We start from the raw sequence: 27,083 nt of genomic DNA, 5'->3' as shown, positions 1-27,083 counted from the left end.
AAGGGCTGAGACCGCTTATTAATACCACACACTTGGGAATAGAGAGAGAAAATTCACAGTATAATTGGGCCACATTCCCATGGAGTGGAGTCAGGGTTTCTGCCAAGTACAGTACACTGGCAATCATTCCAGAAAGTCAAAGTGAAAGTGAAGTCACTCAGTCGTGTCCGACTCTTTGTGACCCCATGTACTGTAGCCTACCAGGCTCCTCTGTCCATGGGATTTTCCAGGCAATAGTACTGGAGTGGGGTGCCATTTCCTTCTCCAGGGGATCTTCCTGACCCAGGGATCAAACCCGGGTCTCCTGCATTGTAGACAGATGCTTTACCGTCTGAGCCATTCCAAGAAAGGTTAAAAAAACAGAACTTGGATGCCAAGAAGGGTGTTTTCCATCTGGCTAAGCCTGGCTTTCTTGGAGCTGGACTTTATTGAACAAATAGTTACTAAACATTTTCTGTATATCATACACCAATGTTCTAGGTACTGAGACACCTGTTTATTAAAATAACAACAACAATGAAAAACAAAAAATGATAAACTCTTCCCTTATTAAACTTATACTTTAGTTGCAGGAGACAAATAATAAATATAAGAAATAAATAAATTACAGGTTATATCCTATATTAGAGGTGATTAAGTACTACAGAAAAAAGAATAGAGAGGAATAAAGGGGAGCAGGAGTGGGGGTGGAGGTGGACAGAAGTGATCAGGGCAGGACGCACTGAGAAAGGAGCGGAAGTCTGAGCAAGGTCTTGAAGGAAGGAAAGAGAGCACAGTTGGGGCCAAGGCACTAAGGCGGTGGGCATGGTACGTGTGTTGGGAGGTGTTGACATAGGAATGTTCCAGAATCAGCAAGGAAGCCAGTGTGGTAAAACCCAGACAGGGCAGCACAGGGAAGAAAGACAGGAGGTTAGAAACACATCAGAAGCCAGATCAAGTGGGCCTTGCAGGCCATGGTGAGGACTGTGGATTTTGTGAGTGAAATTAACTAACTCTTCTTTCCTGGTGGTTCAGAGGTTAAAGGGTCTGCCTGGAATGAGGAAGACCCGGGTTCAATCCCTAGGTCGGGAAGAACCCCTGGAGAAGGAAATGGCAACCCATTCCAGTACTCTTGTCTGGAGAATCCCATGGAGGGAAGAGCCTGGTAGGCTACAGTCCATGGCGTCGCAAAGAGTCAGACACGACTGAGCGACTTCACTTCTTCATTACAATTAATTCTGAAAGAGATGGGCATACCAGACCACCTGACCTGCCTCTTGAGAAACCTGTGTGCAGGTCAGGAGGCAAAAGTTAGAACTGGACATGGAACAAGATTGGTTCCAAATAGGAAAAGGAGTATGTCAAGGCTGTATATTGTCACCCTGCTTATTCAACTTATATGCAGAGTACATCATGAGAAACACTGGGCTGGATGAAGCACAAGCTGGAATCAAGATTGCCAGGAGACATATCAATAACCTCAGATATGCACATGGTACCACCCTTATGGCAGAAAGTGAAGAAGAACTAAAGAGCCTCTTGATGAAAGTCAAAGAGGAGAGTGAAAAAGTTGGCTTAAAGGTCAACATTCAGAAAACTAAGATCATGGCATCCAGTCCCATCACTTCATGGCAGATAGATGGAGAAACAGTGGCTGACTTTATTTTTCTGAGCTCCAAAATCACTGTAGATGCTGATTGCAGCCATAAAATTAAAAGACACTTACTCCTTGGAAGGAAAGTTATGACCAACCTAAACAGCATATTAAAAAGCAGAGACATTACTTTGCCAACAAATGTCCGTCTAGTCAAGGCTATGGTTTTTCCAGTGGTCATGTATGGATGTGAGAGTTGGACTATAAAGAAAGCTGAGCGCTGAAGCATTGATGCTTTTGAACTATGGTGTTGGAGAAGACTCTTGAGAGTCCCTTGGACTGCAAGGAGATCCAACCAGTCCATCCTAAAGCAGATCAGTCCTGGGTGTTCACTGGAAGAACTGATGTTGAAGCTGAAACTCCAATACTTTGGCCACCTGATGCGAAGAGCTGACTCATTAGAAAAGACCCTGATGCTAGGAAGGATTGAGGGCAGGAGGAGAAGGGGACAACAGAGGATGAGGTGGTTGGATGGCATCATCGACTTGACGGACATGAGTATGAGTGAACTCCAGGAGTTGGTGATGGACAGGGAGGCCTGGCATGCTGTTGTTCATGGGGTCGCAAAGAGTCGGACACGACTAAGCGACTGAACTGAACATGTAATTTCCTTTGTTATCCAGGAGCCTCAGTCTTTTCTAAATGCTTCAACCATCCTTATATCCACCATGAGGAATAAACAAAAGTATGTCTACACTTGAGTCAGCGGTAAGTCAGTTAGCAGCCTTCTCATACCCCATTCCCAGTCAGCCAGAGATGGAGTCAGCGGAAATGTCAGAGGCACACAGCAAACTATGAATTTATGGAGCTGAGGGAGTATGTGAAGTCTAGGTACTTCTATCCATGTGAAAGTTTTACCTGCATCACTAACTGAAAACTATGTTTATTCTTAAAGAAGATTTGAGATACAGAGAGTGTAATTTTACTACTTTGTCTGAAGAATTTATAATTTCTGAATATCAAAGTACAAGATTAAATTACAAAATAATTTCCTAAACAAAATACAATAAATGACTATCCAAAAATATGGGTGATATAGCACAAACAATATTTTGGATAATTCAAGTTACTAAATACATAATGAATTAGACCATAATATTAAAGTTAATTCAATTGCTCTTGAATAATTTATTCCAAGATCTACAGTGCTTCAAACATCACCATAACGAAAACAATTACTTTGGGGGACAAATCCCCATTTTTCTGTTGGTTTTCTTTATTCTGTAAATCTTTAATCCAGGTTTCTGCTGACAGGTGGGGCCTTGTTTCCTCCTGGTAGTCTGGCCTCAGGCCAAACTATGGTAGGGGTAATGGCTACTTCCTTCAAAAGGACTTATGCCAGCACAGCACAGCCCCCAAGACTGCTGTAGTCAGTGCCCCGACCTTGCAGCAGGCCACTGTCAACCCATGCCTCTGCCAGAGGCTCCTGGACACTCACAGGCAAGTCTGGCTCAGTCTCTGGTGCAGTCACTGCTCCTTTCTCCTGGGTCCTGGTGTGCACAAGGTTTTGTTTGTGCCCTCCAAGAGTCTGTTTCCCCAGTCCTGTGCAATTTCTGTAATCAAATCACACTGGTCTTCAAAGTCAAATTCCCTGGGGTTCTCAGTCTTTTTGCCAGATTCCCAAGTTGGGAAATCTGTTGTGGGCCCTAGAACTTTTACAACAGTGTGAGAACTTCTTTGGTATAATTGTTCTCCAGTTTGTGGGTTGTCTGCTCAGCGACTAAATGGAGCTAATGGCAACCTCCTCCAACAGGACTTATGCCACACCAGGCTTCAACAGTATGTGAACTGAGAACTTCCAGATGTTCAAGCTGGATTTCGAAAAGGCAGAGGAACCAGAGGCCAAATGGCCAACATCTGTTGGATCACAGAAAAAGCAAGAGAATTCCAGAAAAACATCTACTTCTGCTTCACTGACTACACTAAAACCTTTGTGGATCACAACAAACTGTGGAAAATTCTTAAAGAGATAGGAACACCAGACCACCTGACCTGCCTTTTGAGAAATCTGTATGCAGGTCAGGAAGCAACGCTAGAACTGGACATGGAAAAACAGATTCGTTCCAAATCAGGAAAGCAGTACATCAAGGCTGTATATTGTCATCCTGCTTATTTAACTTATATGCAGAGTACTTCATGAGAAATGCCAGGCTGGATGAAGCTCAAGCTGGAGTCAAGATTGTTGGGAGAAATATCAATAACCTCATATATGCACATGATACCACCCTTATAGCAGAAAGTGAAGAAGAACTAAAGAGCCTCTTGATGAAAGTAAAAGAGAAGAGTGAAAAAGTCGGCTTAAAAATCAACATTCAGAAAGCTAAGATCATGACATCTGGTCTCATCACTTCAAGGCAAACAGATGGGGAAACAGTGGAAACAGTGACAGACTTTATTTTCTTGGGCTCCAAAATCACTGCACATGGTGACTCTAGCCATGAAATTAAAAGACGCTTACTCCTTGGAAGAAAAGCTATGACCAACCTAGACAGCATATTAAAAAGCAGAGACGTTACTTTGACAACAAAGGTCTGTGTGGTCAAAGTTATGTTTTTTCCAGTAGTCGTGCACGAATGTGAGAGTTGGACTATAAAGAAAGCTGAGTGCCGAAGAACTGATGTTTTTGAACTGTGGTGTTGGAGAAGACTCTTGAGAGTCCCTTGGACTGCAAGGAGATCCAGCCAGTCAATCCTAAAGGAAATCAGTCCTGAATATTCAATGGAAGGACTGATGTTGAAGCTGAAAATCCAATACTTTGGGCACCTGATGGGAAGAAATGCCTCATTTGAAAAGACCCTGATGCTGGTAAAGATTGAAGGCAGGAGCAGGGGATGACAGAGGATAAGATGGTTAGATGGCATCACCAACTTGACGGACATGAGTTTGAGCAAGCTTCAGGAGATTGGTGATGGAGAGGGAAGCCTAGCGTGCTGCAGTCTGTGGGGTGGCAAAGAGTGGACACCACTGAGCTAGTAAACTGAAATGAACTAATACGTTTCAAAACATTGTTCTTAAAGCAGTTACCAAGGAAAGTTGTTAGATTTTATCTTAAATGCTTCCTTTTTTAAAACAGAATATTAGATTCAAACAAAAAACATTCTTCAAACATGAAAATCATGCTGAAAGTCTTTCTGGATTTTTATTTTTATGTTGACTATCCCTCCAAGTACATAGTCAATATTTAAGATCATTATGCCATATACTTGAAAACATGGCTTTAATTAAATATCTGAGATAACTAAAGCCTTAATGAAAAAATATAACACTAGCAGGACAAATGAAAATCACAGCATGAATTACTGCCATGCCTGATAACAATGCATTAAACATATATTTTCAGAATAGAATGGGTTTAAAAGGCTAACAATCAACTATCACTCAAAATTCTATGGAACTCTTAAACACTGAATATGTTCAATCTAACATGTAACATTTGTACATGTCATTATAGCTTTTTAAAATATGAGACATTATCATTGATTGGGAACAATTTGGCCGTGATGCTATGTAACAACAGAGAAATAAAAGACTATGTCTTCTGATTATTGATCAAATACATTAGCTCTTCAATTGAAAAAATAATATACAGTGTTCTTAGGTTTATAACGTCTTGAAAGTTGACAGCAGCAATAAAAGCAAACATTTTGTCACTGAGCTAGACAGTCATAATTAATAAAAGTAGACTAGGCATTTGAGTACTACAGACACAAAAAGGCCTGAGCAAATGCCTGAGACATGGTTTCTATCCCAGAGTGCTTCTCTTCTAATAACAGTGACTAAAATGTGAACAAATATGTGTACATTGTGACAGTATGAAAGTTTAAAATCCTTACACAAGATGCTCAGGGAATACAGAGCAGAAAACTTCATTCAGCCTAGAGAAACAGGAGAAGGTCTGGGAAACTTCTTACACAAGGTGATGATGCCTCAGCTAAGTTCTTAAAATACTGAAGTTTGCCAAGGAACAGGAAGGTGAGAACAGGAACAAGAATGAAGAGGTTCTAGACTAAGAACACTGCCTGAGACACCACACCGTGAAGGTGAGAACTGGGTGCTCAGTTGCTAAATCCAGGCAATTAAGATCCAGCCTTAAACAAAAGGAGAACATGCATACACACCACAACTCAATACAACCATGTATTGAATCTAAAGGGAACCTGACATACTTCTAGTTAAGAAACAAGTACCATTAAATAGTTAATAACGTGAACCTTCCCAGAAGCTGGAACTGATCACTTTGCTCTTATTACAGTTATCATTGAGTCTTGAATTATATACCAAACCAGAAAGGCTGATAAGGAAAGGACTCTATTTTAAGAAGTGCAGTATGCTTGTACTAGTAATAAGCATCACAATAGGGATAATGGGTATTCTGATATATAGTCATAAACTTGGTGCTTGAGCAACCTCTGTTCAAGCCCCAGAAGTATCATTTCCAAGCTATATGACCTGGACACATTATTTAACCTATCAAAATTTTATCAGTAAAATGGGATAATAAAAATATCCATGCCATAGGATATGGTGAAATTACACAGGACATGCAAGTAAAGTGCACAATGCCTGGGGCACACAGTAAGTGCTCAACCTATAGCTCAACCTATTACTACATAAAATTCAAGACACGGAGTCTACAAAATGAGACCAGAGAGATGGAAAGGGATTAAGTAACGGAGGAGGATTAATGGGTTCAGTTTTGCACATGTTGACAGAAGTGCATGTCTCACATTGAAGTCTGAAGCTGGAGGAGAGACACGGACCAAGATTATGAGATTATTACACATGCTAATTAAAACTACAGGAATAGATGGAAGAGCACAGAAGGAAGAGCTAGGGGTCAGGGGACACGGAACCCTAAGAACCTTTGAAGGAACTCTTACAATTGCAGCCAGAAAGAATTGAGACAAGTAATGATGTTGGGATGGAAACAGTTTCCTAAAGGGTTAAGAGAACAATATGAAACACTACAGAGTTTTGCAAAATAAAGGAATCTTTTTGGTAACTGCCATCAATTAAGTACCTCAGAAATAAATGCTCTCAGCTTTTTACAAACCCTACAATACCAATGCTTTGAATTTATTTCATAATGTGTCTTGATAGTTCAAAGCTATTTTACCCTACCATCTATTTTCACGCCATCCCTGAAAGTAGGGAAGATCAAAGTTACCCAAAGTTACAGTGCTAGTTAGTTAACAGCAGTTTCTATGGGAAGTTTAAATACAGTGATTCGTAAAAACAATTATTATTAATTTAAAGGGCAACTGGAATCATCTTGTTAATCCTAAAATTTACCCACATTTATATGTACACACACACACACACACAGATATACACCAGATAGCCAGGTTGTCTGGCTCATTTTCATCAAATATTTTTTCCCCACGTTTCAGTGTATCACAACCATAACCTACTTGTTAGAGCTAAGACAAGGTAGATTACCTAGTAACAGGTAGATTAACTAAGGTAATGAGCTGCATGCTGTTAATAAAACCTAACTACGATGTTAATGAAAAAGCTAAGAATGACATTTTTCTGTTTAAAATCCTTAAACAGAATCAAGTCCAAACTCTTGCAGCTTCGTCTTCTGTCACTCCCCAGCAAGCCTTTAAGGCTGGGAACTTCCTAGGTCTTCTTGACCAGGCATGTTATCACAGCAAACAAACCTTAACTTTTTCATGTAACTTTTAATTCAGTCTTCTCAACCAGAACTTGTCTTAACTGTGCAGCCCCAGGATCAAATGTGCTGAGCATACACCTTGTACTTTTACTGAATGAAACAATATAAATGTATTTTGTGATCCCTGGGCTTCTGATCCCTCTCTTCCCTGGGCTCAGTTGGTAAAGAATCCACCTGTAACACAGGAGACCCTAGTTTGATTCCTGGGTCGGGAAGATCCGCTGGAGAAGGGATAGGCTGCCCACTCCAGTATTCTTGGGCTTCCCTTGTGGCTCAGCTGATACAGAATCCACCTGCAATGCAAGCGACATGGGTTCAATCCCTGGGTTGGGAAGATCCCTGGAGAAGAGAAAGGCTACCCACTCCAGTATTCTGGTCTGGAGAATTCCATGGACTAGTCCATGGGATCACAAAGAGTCAGACAGGACTGAGCGACTTTCACTTTATTTGCTAAGTAAACATAAGTAAAATTAAAATATACGACTTTAAGTTGAGACTGTACTGTAATGGATTCAATTTATATAAATCTTCAAATCAAAGTAACAGCTCAATATTAGAGAATGTAATTAAAATTACCTATTTTCTTACATTAAATCAAAATTTTCTGAGTAGATCTACATGTTGTGGTTTCACGCACAATAATTAACAGTGAGAAATACTTTCAAAACTAAAATAATTCTGAGTAAAAAAAAGTAGGGATTAAGAGAGCCAAAAACTTTTGTATACATAATATCTCAGGGTCCTTTTTTATATAAAAGATAAACAAATTAATATGCCAGAAATATAAGTCATATTATATTAGCATTCTGAACTTAGACTCAGAACACATGTGAATTCTGAATCTTTTCTGAATGGTATTATTACAATTTTTTGAACATTTTTTTGAACATGTACAACTCTAAACTTCCTCATCTGTCAACTAAGGAATACAATACTTCAAACGAGATAATTATATAAAAGATATTTCTAACTTCAAAAATGTCATGCAAGTTAAAATAGAACACTGAGAAAACTAAAGCAAAATTTAACACAACAGAACTGATATTTATTACTTAAAATATTTAAAACTACATGGAACAATTAGCAAATAACAAATACATATGAAAAAGGACTTGGAAATACTGCCTTATGATGTATGTGTGAGAAAACAAAAAACCTACCACAAAAAGAATTAATGAAATGAAAAAACTTACCAAACCATTTATGCTGTGATTTTATTTTTCTATTATTTTATAATTACTATTTTCTAGTATTTTAATTCAGATTGTACAGGTCAAGATAATACTGCACCAAAATCGCTATCTAAATTTATGAAGTACTAAAAAGGGGACCAATCTTAGGGTCATATGCTACCTTTGAAGCTTGATCAAATGAAATTCTTATTGTCTGCTTGTTTATTTCTAAAATATCAATATAAAAAAATAAAACAAAACCTCAACATAAAGGAATAGTGTAAACTGTGGACTTTAGTTCATGATATGTCACTATCTGTTCATCAATTGTAACAAATATACCCCACTAATGCAAGATGTTAGTAACAGCAGAAACTAGGAGGAGGGAGGGTATATGGGAACTCACTGCACTTTCTGCTCGGTTTTTCTATAAACCAAAATTGATCTAAAAATAAAGACTACTTTTTAAAATAAAAACTAAAAATACAAAGAGGTAGAATCAGAATATCTCTAGATCCCTTTCTCTCCTAAAATTCTGAGATTCCTACTATGAATAAACAAGAAGCTCTAAGGGGATAAAAAAGAAATGTAAGAAGTTCCAGTTCTGCCATGACACATCAGATAATCCTTGCTAATCTGCACGTACAGCTTACTTAAGAAGTAAGAATCAGCAATTTCCATAAATAGTCTAGGATTTACAGTTATATTAACTTAAGACCAAGAAAGATGGTTTATAGGGTACTGCTTCCCCTAGCAGAGATAACATACCACATCGTGGCATGTTTTACCAGATACCACACTGATACACAGAAAGCAACAAGTCACATTGCTTAGTGTGACATTTGAGTCTCTTCTTTTAGACATGGCCATGATGAATAACAATTTACTAATAAATTTGAAGTAAAGCTTTGGTAGGCTGAATTGTGACAAGGAAAAACACAGATGAGTAAGAAACTAGTTGTAGCTAGTGGGAAGTTGTAGGAGACAAATAGAGTGCAGAGAGCTTCAAAGATTTATCCATTTCTTAAGGAAAAAAAACTTAAATCTGATGACCAAAGGTTAATATCAGTAAAACCTAGGGAGGCAAGCACATGAGTACTGATTACATTTTTCTTTTCGTTTAAATATTGGCAAAATTTTTTTTACTATTTTAAATTATATTACATAATTCTTGCGCCAAAATTCCTTCCATTAAACTGATGCTAATTTTCTGCCTCTCTAGGTGGGCTATTCCTGAAATCATGTTCAGGGAAAATACAGGAATCACAAATTTCTTCAAGACCCAAATAAAATTACACCCTTTCCAAAATTCTGCTTGCAATCCTTGCTAGGAATCTTAGAAATCATCTTTAAACTCTCAAATATTCTATCACAGGGCTTCCCAGGTAGCGCAGTGGTAAAGAATCCACCTGCCAATGCAGGTTTGATCCCTGGATCAGGAAAATCCCCTGGAATACAAAAATGGTAACCCAAACTAGTATTCTCACCTGGAAAATTCCATGGAGAGTATCTGGTGGGCTAAAATCCAGGGAGCTGCAAACAGAACCCACTGAGCAACTGAGCACGTGGCATATTTTATCATATTATATGTAATACTTCAGCAACTAGATGCTACTTGGTATAAATAATTGGAGTTCTGAATATGTAGATGACAATATGTAAGAGTGAGGACCTGCTGACAGGGTCCAGATGTTTACTGAGAATCATGGAGAAGGAAATGGCAACCCACTCCAGTGTTCTTGCCTGGAGAATCCCATGGATGGAGAAGCCTGGTAGGCTGCAGTCCATGGGGTCGCAGAGTTGGACACGACTGAAGTGACTTAGTAGTAGTCTGGAAGTGGCCACAGGACTGGAAAAGGTCAGTTTTCATTCCAATCCCAAAGAAAGGCAATGCCAAAGAATGTTCAAATTACCGTACAACTGCACTCATTTCACATGCTAGCAAGATTATGCTCAAAATCCTTAAAGATAGGCTTCAGCAGTATATGAATCAAGAATTTCCAGATATACAAGCTGAATTTAAAAAAGGCAGAGGAACCAGAGATCAAATTGCCAACATTCTCTGAATCACAGAAAAAGCAAAGGGAATTCCAAAAAAAATCTGCTTTATTGACTACGCTAAAGCCTTTGACTGTGTGGTTCATGGCAAACTGTGGAAAATTCTTTAAGAGATGGGAATACCAGATCACCTTACCTGCCTCCTGAGAAACCTGTATGCAGGACGAGAAGCAACAGTTAGTACTGGATATGGGACAACAGACTGCTTCAATATTGGGAAAGGGGTATATCAAGGCTGTATACTGTCACTCTGCTTATTTAACTTCTATGCAGAGTACATCATGTGAAATGCTGGGCTGGATGAATCACAAGCTGGAATCAAGATTGCCAGGAGAAATATCATAAATTCAGACATGCAAATAGTACCACTTTAATGGCAAAAAGCTAAGAGGAACTAAAGAACCTCTCAATTAAGGTGAGAGAGAAGAGTGAAAAAGCTGGCTTCAAACTCAACATCAAAAAACGAAGATGGTGGCATCCAATTCCACCACTTCATGCCAAATAGATGGGGAAACAGTGGAAACAGTGACAGATTTTATTTTCTTGGGCTCCAAAATCACTGCAGATGGTGACTGCAACCATGAAATTAAAAGACGTTTGCTTCTTAGAAGAAAAGCTATGACAAACCTAGACAGGGTATTAAAAAGAGAGAATACTTTGCCAACAAAGGTCCGTCTAGTCAAAGCTTCAGTTTTTTCCAGTAGTCATGTATGGATGTGAAACAAAGAAGGGTGAATGCCGAAGAACTGATGCTTTTGAACTGTGGTGTTGGAGAACTCTTGAGAGTCCCGTGGACTATAAGGAGATCAAACCAGTCAATCCTAAAGGAAATTAACCTGAATATACATTGGAGGGACTGATGCTGAAGCTCTAATACTTTGGCTGCCAACTCACTGGAAAAGACCTTGATGCTGGGAAAGATTGATGGCAAGAGGAGAAGGAGAAGACAGGATAAGAAGGTCAGATGGCATCACTGACTCAATGCACATGAGTTTGAGCAAGCTCAAGGAGAAGGTGAAGGACAGGGAAGCCTGCAGTGCTGTCGTTCACTGGGGTCACAGAGTCAGACACAACCTGGTGTCTGAGTAACAACAGTGGCTTGTGTTCCGAATAAACGCTGCTCCCTATACACAAAATAAATTTCAAGAGAGTCAAACGTTAAAAATTAAATTAAAACATAAAGTACTAGAAAAAAGTATAAGTGGATATAATCTTGGACAGATGATGAATTTTCTATATATTACACTGAAAGAATGATACATTGGAATTTAAAAAGTTTAATTTTTATACTTCAAAAACCACCAAAAAATTTTAAAACATAACAAAAGAAAAATATCCATGACATGTATTAGAGAGAAAGGGTTACTAGTAATAAACACTTAAAATCTCCCATAGAAATAGCAATAAGAAAATGAACCTCTCCCAATAGTAAAAAAGCAAAGGGAACCTCTGGGAAATTCTCAAAAGAAGTACAAATATCCAAGGGGAAACAATCTTATCAGTAATCAAGAAAATAGAAACTAACATATCCACCTTAACCTAGAAAAATGAAGAAGTGACAGCTCCTATTTTTTTGAGGAAAACAGCACTCTTACACCCTGCTGGTAGGAATAGAAATTGGTTAAAAAAAAAAAAAAAAGAAGCCTGTCTAAAGAGTAATTGGGCAATATATAAGATATACCTTAAACTTTTTCATATAATTTGATCTAGAATCCCAATCCAAAAACATTTATATAAGGATGCTCACCAAGGCATTTTTGAAATAGTAAAACATTTTAAACATTCTAAATATTTAATGACTGGAATGATTAAACACACGTTGGTGAATTAATGCAACACATTACTCTGCTATTCTTAACAAAAAGATGTTGAACAAAAAATATGCAATGATACAAAATGATGTTAACTATGCATTAAGGCAAGATAAATACATAAAAAGCTGTGAAACAGCACTCCATTATCTCACTATGGTTTAAAAATATTTACATGTATATAAGAAATTCTACACCAAAATGCAAAAAGTGGTAATCTCTGGCAGATGAGATTGTGAGTTAACTTAAATTTGCCCCATTCTGCTTAACTGTGCCTTCAAGGTTCTACAATAAACTACAATAAAGTAATACTTTCAAAAACAATAAACACACATTACTTTTAGATGTTTTTAAATAACACCACCTCCTGTCCAAGAGACATCCTAGATGACTAGGGAAGCTGAATAAACATTACAATACATGGATACGTAGAGATCAATACAAGGAGGGTACTGAGCAAACACAATACAAGGTAAAGAATCTAGCTGGAATGCAAAGAAAATTTCCTGAAGGAAAGAATCTCCCAAGTGAGATTTAAGCATGAAGAGGAATAGTCAAAAAAATTAAAAAGAAGACCATTCAGGCAGGAATGTAGGAACTAAAGAATTTAAATACTCCAAATCTGGAATGACAGAAAGAAAAAGAATGGCTTATGATGAGTTCATACAGCCAGGATCAGGTCAAGTCACAAGTATCCTCTAAGTAATAAGTTTGGATGTGATCTTGAAGGCAACTAGTAAAAGACCCAATATTTAAAATCAGTTGCATACTAAAAAGACTACTGACAGTGGGGAGGATAAATCTGAGGGGAATAGTGGAAAGTCTGTCAAAGAGATCTGGGAGAGAAATAATGGAAGCCTTATTTAAAATGGAGCGATGGTATGGAAAGGCTGAAAGAGTGCAAAACACACAAGTAGTATTCAGTAAGAAGAAACCAAAGGACTTGACGATTTGAGATAACAAAGCACAAAGAGGTATCCAAGATTATTCTCAGCTTCTGAGCTGGGTAAGAGGAAGGCAGAAGCGATTCAACATGAAAGACATAAAGTTCAGTTTTGGATGTGCTGCTATTGAAGATTCTATGGTAACTGGATATGTAAGTCTTCAAGTGGTGGTTAAGTCTTTGGGTTGGAAATAAGGACTTGGGAGTCAATGGTGACGTGGTAGGTAGCTGAAGTCCTATCTTGTGAGACTGACCATAAAGAGAGAATATGTAGAAGAGAGTCGAAGACAGAACCTGGAGGAAACTCAGGAATCACGTGAAGAAAGACTAACTGGCAAAAAGAGACAGAAAAGGAAATAGGTTAAATAGAAAGGTTAAAAAAAGAAAATTAAGAAAAATAAATCAGAGAATTCCCAAGAAGAGAGTGATCTTAAGTGTTATTTGATGTCAAAAGATTGAAAAATATCCACTGGATTTAATAACCAGACAGCACCTAACGTAGCAAGAAAAACTGAAGGGTCTGGGTAATGCAGGAAGTTTAGGAATGCTTGAGAGGGGAGGAAACTGAGAAAGTACCAGTCATATGAGGTCAGGTGTTAAGTCTGAAGTAAAGGGAAGGAGTAAAGTAGTGAAGTAAAGGATCGTGGCTGCAGGCACAAGATTGTTAATGTCAGACACAGAACAACAAGCTCCTAAAGATGTCCACATTATAATTCCCCAAGCCTGTGACGGTGCTAACTTACCTGGTAAAAGCAACTCTGTAGATGTGATTAAGCTAAGGATCTCAGATGAGGAGCCTATCTTGGAATATCCAGGTAGGCCTGATGTAATTACAAGTCTCCTTACTCCAAAATCACTGCAGATGGTGATAGCAGCCATGAAATTAAAAGACACTTGCTCCTTGGAAGAAAAGCTATGACCAACTAGACAGCATATTGAAAAGCAGAGACATTACTTTGCCAACAAAGGTCCGTCTAGTCAAGGCTATGGTTTTTCCTGTGGTCATGTATGGATGTGAGAGTTGGACTGTGAAGAAAGCTGAGTGCCGAAGAACTGATGCTTTTGAACTGTGATGTTGGAGAAGACTCTTGAGAGGCCCTTGGACTGCAAGGAGATCCAACCAGTCCATCCTAAAGGAGATCAGTCCTGGGTGTTCATTGGAAGGACAGATGCTGAAGCTGAAACTCCAGTACTTTGGCCACCTCATGCGAAGAGTTGACTCATTGGAAAAGACTCTGATGCTGGGAGGGATTGGGGACAGGAGGAGAAGGGGACGACAGAGGATGAGATGGCTGGATGGCATCACCGACTCGATGAATGTGAGTTTGAGTGAACTCCAGGAGGTGGTGATGGACAGGGAGGCCTGGCGTGCTGCAATTCATGGGGTCGCAAAGAGTCGGACATGACTGAGCGACTGAACTTTGAACTTTACTTATAAGAAGGAAGAGGAGATCACAGATGACAGAAGATGTTATGATGTTGGCTTTGAAGATAGCGGAAGGGCGTCACAAGCCAAGAATGTAGGCAGTCTTTCTTGGCTAGAAAAGGCAAAGAAAAATATTCTCCCCTAGAGCCTCCAGAAGGTAAACAAGCAACCCTGCTGATCTATTTTAGAGCTTTGATCTCAGAACTGCAGGCTAATAAGCTTAAGTCACTAAGTTAACGGCAATTTTTATAGCAACATTAGGAAACATTTCATTTGGTTTATTTTTTAGGTAAGAGAGGCTTACGTATGTTTACATACTAAGCAAAGAACAGAAGCGGAGCTCTGAAGACAAAAGAAAGATTTTGTATTTTTGATGATCAAACTGGACAATAAATCTTGGGATAAAAATTTAGGTTTAATCTTACACCCAAGTTCTTTCTGTGATCTCTGGCTGAATGCTGAATGACTGAGGTTCACCAGGAAATGGGAAGAAATGGAATAAACAGATTTATTCCTAGAACTAGCCTTGGAAAAAGAACCCTTCTACTAACAGAAAGAGAGGAAGGGAAGGGTGTTTATGCTGACAAGTGCAAAATGAATTGAGAAAGTGGTAGTTTCGTCGCTAAGCCATGTCCAACTCTTGCAACCTCATGGACTGTAGCCCACAGACTCCTCTGTCCATGGGATTTCCCAAGCAAGAGTACTGGAGTGGGTTGCCATCTCCTCCTCCAGAATTAAGGAAATTAACCTACTAATCAGCACTTGTCTCCTAAGATCAGAGTTATTATTTACTGAGTAACTACTATGTGCAAAGCATCAAGTACTTGCATAAATTTTCTTTCTCAAAATGTTGCAAGACAAAAATTATGCACACTTGACTAGGGGGAAGTGCCAAACTCCTAGGACTCAGATGAAAACCTGCGTGACTCAAACACTACACTGAGAGACCTGGTAGACACTACCAGAACCCAGTGATTAAGGTCAACAGTGCCAGTAATCAGACATACCAAAATCAGGTACCCTTGATATGATGTACTGAAAAGGACATTTCACCTCCATGGTATTCCTTTACCCAATTATGCAGCAACACTTTTATCAAATTACAAGAAAATAACGTGAGGGATATTTTACACAACAACTGACAACTACTCTTCAAAGTCTCAAGGCAATGAAAGACAAGAAAAAACAGAGGAACTATTACAGACTGAGAGAGAACAGAGACACAACAGAACAACGCAGAATCCTTGATTAGATCCTGGACAGGAGAAAAAAAAAAAGAAAGCACTAGGTGTTAAAACAAGTGAACTCAGAATAAAACCTATAATTTAGTTAATAGCACTGTACCAATGTTAATCTCTTAGCTCTGATCACTGTATCACGAACTCAAAAAGTTAAAAAAAAAAAAAACAAAAACCCACTGATTCTACAGGAGAAAGTCACTTATCTATGAGTCTAGCTTTCAGTCTATTCAAGGTTAACTTTATGGAGCTGCAGAGCCTACGTTTAGGTTCTCTCTGGTGGTTAACAATAGCACATATGGTATTCCTGAATTCCCTGGCATTCTGGTCTGACTCCTATCCTAGACTGGTGCTTGAACACTTGACCTCTGACTCCTGCCTTGGTCCTATCCACACATTCTGACTATGCAATCTAATCCCTGATTCCAATCTCCAGAATAATATGCTTGTTGGGAGAGTATCTAAGTAAGGACAAATAGGTAAATACAAAGGATGCAGTGTAAAGTCAGCAAAGAAACCTCAGAATAGAGTGTATTAGTGATCATCATCTCTCTTACACACACTCACTCCTCACATTTGCAAACGTATCTTCATAAAATATAAACAGAAAGGGGAATCTCAATAAGGACCAGTATAGCCTAAAATGTAAAAACTACAGAGCAATATATCATAAAGCCACAAAATTGGATATATTTTTACAATCAGCTTGCTCATTTTCCATTTGTTCCGGCAAATGGACTACCTGCTAGTATTGTTTCCTTACGGATTTGCAAAGGAGTAATCAAACTACACACAATACTTTGCAAATATTTACTCAGCCATTATTATGAACCAGGTATCAACAAACAGGGTACTTAAAACATAGGTATAACTCATTTATTTTTAAGTTATATGACAGTTAGCTCTATGCAACTTTGAGAGATTTTATCCATGTCCTTCATATTAGGCCATGATCTAGATTAATGAAGTCCAATAAAAAAATATAGTGCAAGCCATATATATAAGGCTAAATTTTCTAGTAACTGCGTTTTAAAAAATGAAAATAAAATGTGAAAGGTCATGTAATCACACTGAAAAAAAAAAGGACTGATATTTACCTTTTTCCTTCCTGTATAATAAATCTTCAAAATCTACTTTGTATTATATACTTTGCATGCATGTGTGCTCCGTGGTGTCTAACTCTTTTGCAACCCCATTGGCTACAGCCCCCAGGCTCCTCTGTCCATGAGATTTCCCAGGCAAGAGTACTGGAGCAGGTGGTCATTTCCTTCTCAAGGGATCTTCCCCACCCAGGAACTGAACCGGTGTCTCCTGCTTGGGCAGGCAGATTCTTTACCACTGAGCCACCTGGGAAGCCCTACAGCATCTCAATTCCGACTAGCCACATTTCAAATGCTCAACAGTCATATGCAGCCATCACTATCCTATTGGACAGCACAGATCTTGATACTTCTATTTATTAAACAAAATAAAAATAAACTGAGTTATAGGGTTAAATTTCAATTTGCTTTATCAATCAAATCCAATCCAATTATCTTTTCTACTCAGAAATCAATACATTCTCTGTTCTCGGAACTCTGTATTTTCTTTAATCATCCCAAAGATTATTACACTACAGCTACTGAGAGAAGCAAAAACAAAGAATAATGAATTAAATTGAAAACTTATTTGCAGTGAAAGGTTTTTGAATGTTTTTAGTTAAAAGGACACACGCTACTACTGTGCTTTCTTAGAAAAATAAAATATATTTTTAAAAAACCAGACACATCCTCCAGGCTTAGTAGAGACTGCAATCAGACCAGAATATGTTGAAAACAAATTAAATCAGTCTACACACCCAACACATCTTTGATTCTTGAAAGTTGATCATATCACTTATAAGATTCACATTCATTTAAGAGTTAATAACGGGAGAATTCAAAAGTTCCATTTAAGGAAAATTTCCAAATACACACATTTATTTTTCCTTATACGTATAGCTTTTCATTCTTTAAAGAATAGTTCATCCTTTTTAATTACTGTTTTAATTAATGTTTTAACATTAATGTTACTGTTTTTTAAAAAACCCAAACTTTTGCTATAAATTACCCTTGGCTTAATTCTAAAGTAGAATTATTTAAAAAACATTATTTATAAAGACAAACAAACTCAAGGTTTCTTTATAGGTTGAGTAGCTCAATTTTAAAAACATCATTTTCACTGACTCCTTCCTAGCACAGTGCCTGGAACGTGGTATTTCCTCAATAAATGAATGAATACCAAGTAGCGGGCTCTAAATATTAATATATTTAGCATTTAAAACGAAATATTAAAAAGCGGACTTTTTCAACTAAAGGGCTTAACTAGATTTCATGTAAAAACTGAAGCTACACTACAGTTAAGAACACCTTCCATCAGTTATTCTCATTTAATTCAACACTCCTAGAGCACAGATATTATCACCCTCTTTTAACACGAGGAGGGTGGAGCCAAAAGTGGGAAGATAAAGTAGTGGAGAAAGATTTCAAGTCCAAGTCCTCAAACAAAACAGTGTGTGTAGTAGGAAGGTGTTTGTGGACTTGATGAAAAACATCTCATAATGCCCTATTTTTTTAAAAATAAATCCCACAATGGATAGACTCCAATTCCAAACACACACACACACACACACACACAACCCACAACTTTTTAAGAAATTAGGACCCATTTAAATTATAACAACAATAACTATTACGGATTAGAACTTAACTGCAACTAAACAGAAAGGCTACGTCCTCCTATCGCTCCCTGAGGAGATAAATCAAACTGGAGGCGAAAGCATCCCTAGCGGCCTGTAAGAGACTCTAGCTGGAGGCCGAGAGGAGAGGCGGCGCCCCTTCCTTGGGGCGCAGCTGGCCCCCTCCCCTAGGAAGGCACCTGGCCAACTGGCTCCAGCCTACCTGACGGGCTCCCGCCACCGCTTGAACCAGTTGCAGCAATTGGCCATCAGACTGAACATCCCAGGCCGCTCCTCCCGCCGCCTCCCATCCGAGCCCGGAGCGGAGATGGGCCGCTAGTCCTCCTGAGCCGAGTCCTCGGGGACGCCGCCGCCGCTCCGAGGCGGCCCAGAGGAGAATGCGCCGGGAGGAGGGTGAGGGCAGTCACTCTCAAAACCAACCCCAACAAACCACGCCTGCAGGCGAGCGGAAAACCTCGCTCCTCGCCCACGTAGTGGGGACCAAAGGCGCAGTTACACAAATCCCGACAGGGTTCTGCAGCCGCCAGAGAAAACCCCCGCGTCAACGTGCTGACGTTACCCCCAGGCGCGGAAAGCCCGCCCCAAGCACCGCCCTAACACTTCTCCAATCACCGTTGGATGGCCCGTCGCGAGGCGCTCTCAGTGGCTGAAGAGTCCCGGCTCCCCGCCCCCACCGGGGGTGGGAGGGAGAAGGGGAAGTGGCTTGAAGAGAGAAGAGGAGGGGAAGGGGGCAGGCGGTTCTCGTAGCTAGGCAACGGAAGCTTCCAGAGATGAGTTGAGGGATTTCCGACAGTTCTTAGGCTAAGAGGGATCTGTATATACTTATCTAAACTGTGTGATTGTGCTGCTCCTTGTCTGTCTCCAATCCCAACTGAGATCCGGAGATCTCAGGTCTTGTGCGTGTTTTGTTTTGTTTCTTAAAGCAAGGAGTGGATCCTGCGGGATGCCAGCGGACACTGGCTGCACAACTACAGAAACAATACACTGAGACAATCAAGTTAGAATGAGGGGAAAACTCGTTCGCTAACTATCCAATAGTTTAGATGAGAGTGATGTTTTAGTTTGTTGTTGTTGTTCAGTCGTTCAGTCGTGTCTGACTCTTTGCGACCCCATGGATTGCAGCAAGCCAGGCTTCCCTGTCCTTCATCTCCCGAAGTTTGCTCAAATTCATCTACATTTGCTCAGCTCAATTGCCATTGAGTTGGTCTTTTCCAATGAGTCGGCTCTTCGCATCAGGTGGCAAAAGTATTGGAACTTCAACTTTAGTATCAGTCCTTCCAATGAATATTCAGGGTTGATTTCCTTTAGGAATTGTTTATTGTTACATAGAATGTGAAATGGAATTGTATCATATATATTGTGTGGAGGTTATGCTTACAAAAGAATATGTTCATTTTGGAAAGTATGAAAAAGGAAAAAGATGAAGAAAATAAGATCTCATAAAGGAAAGTGAAGTTACCCAGTCGTGTCCGACTCCTTGCGACCCCATGGACTGTATGTAGCCTACCATGCTCCTCTGTCCATGGGATTTTCCAGGCAAGAGTACTGGAGTGGGCTGCTATTTCCTTCTCCAGAGGATCTTCCCGACCCAGGGATTGAACCTGGGTCTCCCGCATTGTAGGCAGACGCATTACCGTCTGAGCCACCAGGGAAGTCCCCACTTAAAGGTAACCAGTATTAAATTTTGATGTATGCACTTTCAGGATTCTTAGAGATGTGGATTGTAGCTATTTAGTTTCTCGAAGATGTAGATCATGTCGTTGTTGTTCAGTTGCTTAGTCATATCCGACTCTCTTCCACCCATGGACTACAGGACCCCTGACTTTCCTGTCCTTCACTATCTTCCTGAGTTTGTTCAAACTCATGTCCATTGATTTGGTGATGCCATCCAAACATCTCATCCTCTGTCGTCCCCTTCTCTTCCTGACTTGAATCTCTCCCAGCATCAAGGTCTTTTCCAACAAGTCAGCTTATTCACATCAGGTGCCAAAGTATCGGAGCTTCAGCTTCAGCATCAGTCATGCCAGTGAATATTCAGGATCGATTCCCTTTAAGACTGATTGGTTTAATCTCCTGGCAGTTCAAGGGATTCTCAAGAGTCTTCTACAGCACCACAGTTCAAAAGCATCAATTCTTTGAATCTCAACTTTCTTTATGGTCCAAATCTCACATCCGTACATCACTATTTGAAAAACCGTAGCTTTGACTAGACAGACCTTTCTCAGCAAAGTGACATCTCTGCTTTTTAATACGCTATCTAGGTTTTTGCTGCACTCAATATGCCAGCAAATTTGGAAAACTCAGCAGTGGCCACAGGACTGGAAAAGGTCAGTTTTCATTCCAATCCCAAAGATAGGTAATGCCAAAGAATGTTCAAACTACTGCACAATTGCACTCATCTCACACACTAGTAAAGTAATGCTTAAAATTCTCCAAGCCAGGCTTCAGCAATATGTGAACCATGAACTTCCTGATGTTCAAGCTGGTTTTAGAAAAGGCAGAGGAACCAGAGATCAAATTGCCAACATCTGCTGGATCATTGAAAAAGCAAGAGAGTTCCAGAAAAACATCTATTTCTGCTTTATTGACTATGCCAAAGCCTTTGACTGTGTGGATCACAATAAACTGTGGGAAATTCTGAAAGAGATGGGAATACCAGACCACCTGACCTGCCTCTTGAGAAACCTGTATACAGATCAGGAAGGAACAGTTAGAACTGGACAAAGAGCAACAGACTGGTTTCAAATAGGAAGGGAGTATGCCAAAGCTGTATATTGTCACCCTGCTTATTTAATTTATATGCAGAGTACATCATGAGAAATGCTGGGCTGGAAGAAGCACAAGCTGGAATCAAAATTGCCAGGAGAAATATCAATAACCTCAGATATGCAGATGACACCACCCTTATGGCAGAAAGTGAAGAAGAACTAAAGAGCCTCTTGATGAACGTGAAAGAGGAGAATGAAAAAATTGGCTTAAAGCTCAACATTCAGAAAACTAAGATCATGGCAACCGGTCCATTACTTCACGGCAAATAGATTGGGAAACAGTGGCTGACTTTATTTTGGGGAACTCCAAAATCACTGGAGATGGTGACCGCAGCCATGAAATTAAAAGACGCTTACTCCTTGGAAGGAAAGTTATAACCAACCTAGATAGCATATTGAAAAGCAGAGACATTTCTTTGCCAACAAAGGTCCATCTAGTCAAGGCTATGGTTTTTCCAGTGGTCATGTATGGATGTGAGAGTTGGACTATAAAGAAAGCTGAGTGCTGAAGAATTGATGCTTTTGAACTGTGGTGTTGGAGAAGACTCTTGAGAGTCCCTTGGACTTCAAGGAGATCCAACCAGTCCATCCTAAAGCAGATCAGTCCTGGTTGTTCATTGGAAGGACTGATGTTGAAGCTGAAACTCCAATACTTTGGCCACCTGATGCGAAGAGCTGACTCATTAGAAAAGACCCTGATGCTGGGAAGGATTGAGGGCAGGAGGAGAAGGAGACAACAGAGGATGAGTTGGTTGGATGGCGTCACCGACTCGATGGACTCCGGGAGTTGGTGATGGACAGAAAGTCCTGGCGTGCTGCAGTTCATGGGGTCGCAGAGTCAGACATGACTGAGAGACTGAACTGAACTGAACTAGGTTTGTCATAGCTTTTCTTCCAAGGAGCAAGCATCTTTTAATTTCATGGCTGCAGTCACTGTCTGCAGTGATTTAGGAGTCCCCTAAAATAAAGTCTGTCAATGTTTCCATTGTTTCCCCATCCATTTGCCATGAAGTGATGGGACTAGGTGCCATGATCTTAGTTTTTTGAGTGTTGAGTTTTAAACCAGCTCTTTCACTCTCCTCTTTCACCTTCATCAACAGGCTACTGCTATTTTGTGACATTGTATTTTATTTAAAGAAATATGTAATATCTACTTTTCTGTTATATTCTTTGGAAATAAGTAAATGGCAGGTACATTTCTATAGAAAGAAATGAATGCATTATATGTAGGGATCCATGTGTCCATTCAGTCTCCAGTTACATATACTTATTTTCAAATTCTAGTAAAAGAAAGAGAGGGCCCTAGGAAGTTCAGTGTATCCAAGAGAAAATAATGATTTGGGATTAAGGTACCTCTAGTTTTAAAATTAACTTCTGTCTTTTACTCATTGATGAAACCCTAATCCCAACTCATATAGCTTACTGGCTCTGAACTCAAATAACCTCATCTGTGAAATGGGAATCACAATACCCACTTTGCAGGGCTGCTAAGATGATGAAATGAGAAAAATAAAGCTCAGGTGCAACTTTTAGCAAATAACAGCAGATGTCTGAAGTTGGTGATAACTGTCCCATAAATATTTACAATATATCTCCTCCTAGCTCTGTCTCCAAACTGTTAGGTATCTTGTTCTCTGTTCACATTGTCCTATTTTAATAACTTCAGTTTTCTTTCCAGTTTCTCCAGAGTGTATGACCTCTACTGGCTTTCCTAACTGAACCAGCCATTCCTCCTCAGTGCTAGACTGCCTCTGCCCAGAGTGCCCTTCCAGATACTGTAACACATCTGTAACTACAATTAATATGGTTAGCACTTCTAAAATTCTTACCTTCCTCAGTTTCCACAATTGTATACTATTTTGGTTATCTTCTGATTTCACTGATTATTCCTGTATCAGCTTCCTATTTATATTCCTTAAAATCTGACTTTGTTCCTCTACTTTTTCTTAAAAAATATGTTCTCTTGGAGAATCTAATAACTATTAGACTTCTGTACCTGAAGAGCTGTACTATACTTACTGTCCTTGAGCATTTCTGGAACTATGCTTAACCCCTGCTGTACTTCATGTCAGGCTAATTCTGGTAGTGGTACATTACCAAACATTTCTGATACCAATATACAGTTGGTCAGTTAGTTAACTAGCTGACTGTTAGTTTTTCATTATATTAAATGGTTTGGTGGACATGTGCTGCTCACTATTTCTAGTTCTCTTTTACTTTTACAAGCACATGAGATAGATACTCCCACTGTCTTGAAGACATAAGACCTCCTTTGTTCAGTGAAATATGAGTGTGGAGGATGTATTACCTTTTGGTGAAGGCATTTAAGAGCTGGTCCACAATTCTTCATGTTCTATCTTCTTGTGCAATGCTAACTATGGAAACCTACTTTACCTCTGAAGTACTACAACATAAAAATAGCATGGAATGATGAGGCAACACATGGAAGACAGCTGCCTACAAAGTCCTGTAGTAGACTGCCTGTAACCAAGAAATAAACACTTATTTTAAGCCACTGTAATTTTGTGGCTGTTTTGCCACAGTACAAACCTATTTGTTCTAAGTGAAAAAACAGTCTTGCTGTCATCACTCTAATTAAGACTCTTGCTTCATTTTCCAGACACTGTTGAATTTGCATCCTAAATGTTACCTGGTTTCTTTTATTTCTCTCCAGTTTTACTGAGCTAAAATTAACAAATAAACCTGTAATATATGTGATGTGTACAATCTGATGATTTGATGTATGTATACATTGTGAAATGACTTCCACAATCAAGTTAATTAACACATCCACAGCCTCACATTCCTTCTTTTTTTTTTTTTCTTTCTTCTTTCTTTTGGGGGAGGGGTAAGACTTTGCTACAGTCTTAGCAAATTTCAAGTATACAATACAGCACAATTAACTTTAGTCACCATGCCGTAAGTTAGATCCTCAAAATGTATTCATCCTATAACTGAAAGTTCGTACCCTTTATCAGCTTCTCCTCATTTCCCCACCTCAAAACCACCATTTGACTCTCTATTTCAATGAATTTAACTTTTTAAAAATTGTACACGTAAGTGATTACATCCAGCATTTGTCTTTCTCTGTCTGGTTAATTTAACTTCACATAATACCCAGGTATAAATGTGAAATATACATAGATAGGTAGATTTGGGTATAAATGTTACCAGACTTATACTGTTAAATTGAATTTAGGTGAATATTTATGTACCAGTCACTGTTCTAGGCACTAGGAAAATAGTTGTGAACAAAACATTTAAAAATTCCTGGCCCTGTGGTTGTATTTTACATTCTAGTAGTTGTGGACTAAAAAAAATGAACAACATGAGAGTTGCAAGTTAGATTTTTATTGGGGGCAAAATGAGGACTACAGTTGGGGAGAGAACATCTCAAATAACGCTAATAAACTCTTCTAAAGAGGTAGCAGAAAGGTCAGTATTGTATGATTTTTGTCAAGGGAGGGTATATGCAAGCAAGCACAAATTTTGGCAGAGGCTTACTGCTAGTAACACAGAGCGTCTATCACTGTTAACAGTTTTAGTGGTTTTCTAGATATGAGAAGATGCAAGAATTTGGCATCATAAAATCTGAAAATATGTAACTTTCTGAAGGTCCATTCTGTCAATTTTTCCCAGAGCACAGAGTGCCTCATTCCTGATCTCCACCCTGAACTCTGTTCAGGGTGTGTTGAAGGTCAGCAGCTTCAGTGGCTAATGACTTAATCTTTGTAGAGGCAGATGACCAGTACCAACTTTTAGTAGACATGGTAGAGAGTAAAGAGGATGTAGATAATAGATATAATAAGTGGAAAAATATATTAGTAGAAGATTATATGGAGAAATGTAAAACTGGGTGAGGGAATGGGATTAGAACCAGGAAAAGGGATTAGTTTGCCAGTCAAATTTTGGATAAGATTTAATTACAAATTTAGAAGTGTACTGAAAACAAATTTTGACTAATTGAAATTGACCAAATGCTAATCAATATCGAGCTAAAGGTGAAATTATCCTCACAGAGTGAATTCATGCAATAAATTAAAAACCTGAAAAATTTCTCCAAAGATGTATTATTAAATTTTAAAGCATTTCAGGATATAATTTTTCAAAATTCAACATTACAGTGTAGGTAGGACACACAATTTTTCACCATTGACAACCAATCCTAGGACTGTGATGTACATTTGTGGTCTTAAAATGACTTAAAAGTTTCACATTCGGTTGAACTTTTTTAAAGATCAAGATTTTTTTTAGGTCCCTTGCATTTCGCTAACATTTCTTTCTTCATACTCTATATTTTTTAATGTCTATATGGGTGATGCTTTGTTATGATTGCTGTTGATTCATGATATTTGAAGTCTTCCCTTCTGAAATATTGATATCTCAAAGCCGATATTCTACTCTTAATTCTTCCTCACGAATGAGCAATGCTGTGGCTTAAATGCATTTAAATATTCAGTAATTAAATATAATACTTAAAGGTCATTTTGTTTTATGTTCTGATTGTTAGCACACCAAACAATTCTACAGAGATTATACATATTTTTAATTAAATCGCCTGGGTTTGGAATAAATCTTTATAGACTGACATGGTAGAGTCAGACATAGCAAGAAGGAAGTTAAAAGAGGGAAGAATATGGATATGTTCAACAACTCCTTTGCACATTTTCAGAAATAGTGACACATATAAACTTCCATCCAGCTGGATCACAGAACCACAGAAAGCTAGAGCTGGGAAACACCCTTGGGAGAGCATAAGCCTACTGACTTTGACACACATAGAAAATCAGTTGATATATTCACTAGGTAGAAATACTGGAAGTGATACTAGGAAGTGTGCCTTAAGTACGTGCTACCTTTTAACACACTAATTGCCTCACGTGTTCTCTCTCTAAATTCTTTCCTCAAAACTGTAAAAACTTACTATTATCTCCATTTTACAGATACTACAACTAGTAAACCACAGAGCATGGCCACTCTAATCTAGGCGGTTCAGCTCTAAACGCAGTCTTAAATATTAATAACATGTTTCAAATGTGCATGCCTAAACACAAAAAGCAGAGGTAATATGCAAAAACCGATAGAATGATATATGATAGAATATATGATATGATAGATATGATAGAATATGATAAAATATGATAGAATCCGATACATTCTTTTCTCCTCAGAACATTTTTTTTTTTTGCTATACTTTCTTTACACTATAAATGCAAGAACAAAATTAAAACGTAGATGACCAAAACTATCACTCTAGCTTTCATTAGCTCTGTTCTCCGTAGCCAACTTAGAATTCTCATTTGCTTCCAGATTTTGGTTAACATCTTCACCGCCAACATCAGATTTTTTCCTTTTAAGTTTTAAGCCTGTATACTCCGATCTTTAAGAGTCAGACACGATGAGCGACTGAACTGAACTGACTGAACCCTGATCTTTGAGTCCTCAGTTTTCTGGGCGACTCAGTCTTCCACTCCAGCTCGCTGGAGGTGCTGGAGATGGTCGTTTTAAACGCTTTTGCTTCCCCTTCTTGGCAAACTTCATATTCCGGAGACTGGAACAAAGCGCTGGAGTCTGGAAAGGGCCAGGAAGAATGTCTCAACAGTGTTTACCAGGCCTCCAGTTCTCTCCCTGAGCCCTGCCC

General features: G+C 39.0%; 1 protein-coding gene across 6 annotated transcripts in view; it reads right to left on the bottom strand.

Annotated features, from left to right (window-relative positions):
- Positions 1 to 19,293, bottom strand: part of ARL13B (ADP ribosylation factor like GTPase 13B) — an 82,630-nt gene extending 63,337 nt beyond the window's left edge. The window contains exon 1 of one of the 6 annotated variants that reach the window (XM_055567863.1): positions 19,273 to 19,293. Coding sequence is in view for 5 of the 6 variants with exons in the window: in XM_055567862.1 (XP_055423837.1) it covers positions 18,877 to 18,935 (59 nt within the window). In the remaining variant the exon portion in view is untranslated. Of the gene's footprint in view, positions 1 to 18,876; positions 19,246 to 19,272 lie in introns of those variants that run through there. The other 5 variants (XM_055567862.1, XM_055567859.1, XM_055567865.1 and 2 more) reach the window with 5 other exon arrangements.
- Between the last annotated feature and the right edge of the window lie 7,790 nt (positions 19,294 to 27,083).

This window comes from Bubalus kerabau, chromosome 2 (genome assembly GCF_029407905.1).
Source record: "Bubalus kerabau isolate K-KA32 ecotype Philippines breed swamp buffalo chromosome 2, PCC_UOA_SB_1v2, whole genome shotgun sequence".
NCBI classification, from domain to species: Eukaryota; Metazoa; Chordata; class Mammalia; order Artiodactyla; family Bovidae; genus Bubalus; species Bubalus kerabau.
The sequence above is the reverse complement of the archived record's forward strand: the minus strand, read 5'-3'. Positions and strand labels throughout refer to the sequence as shown.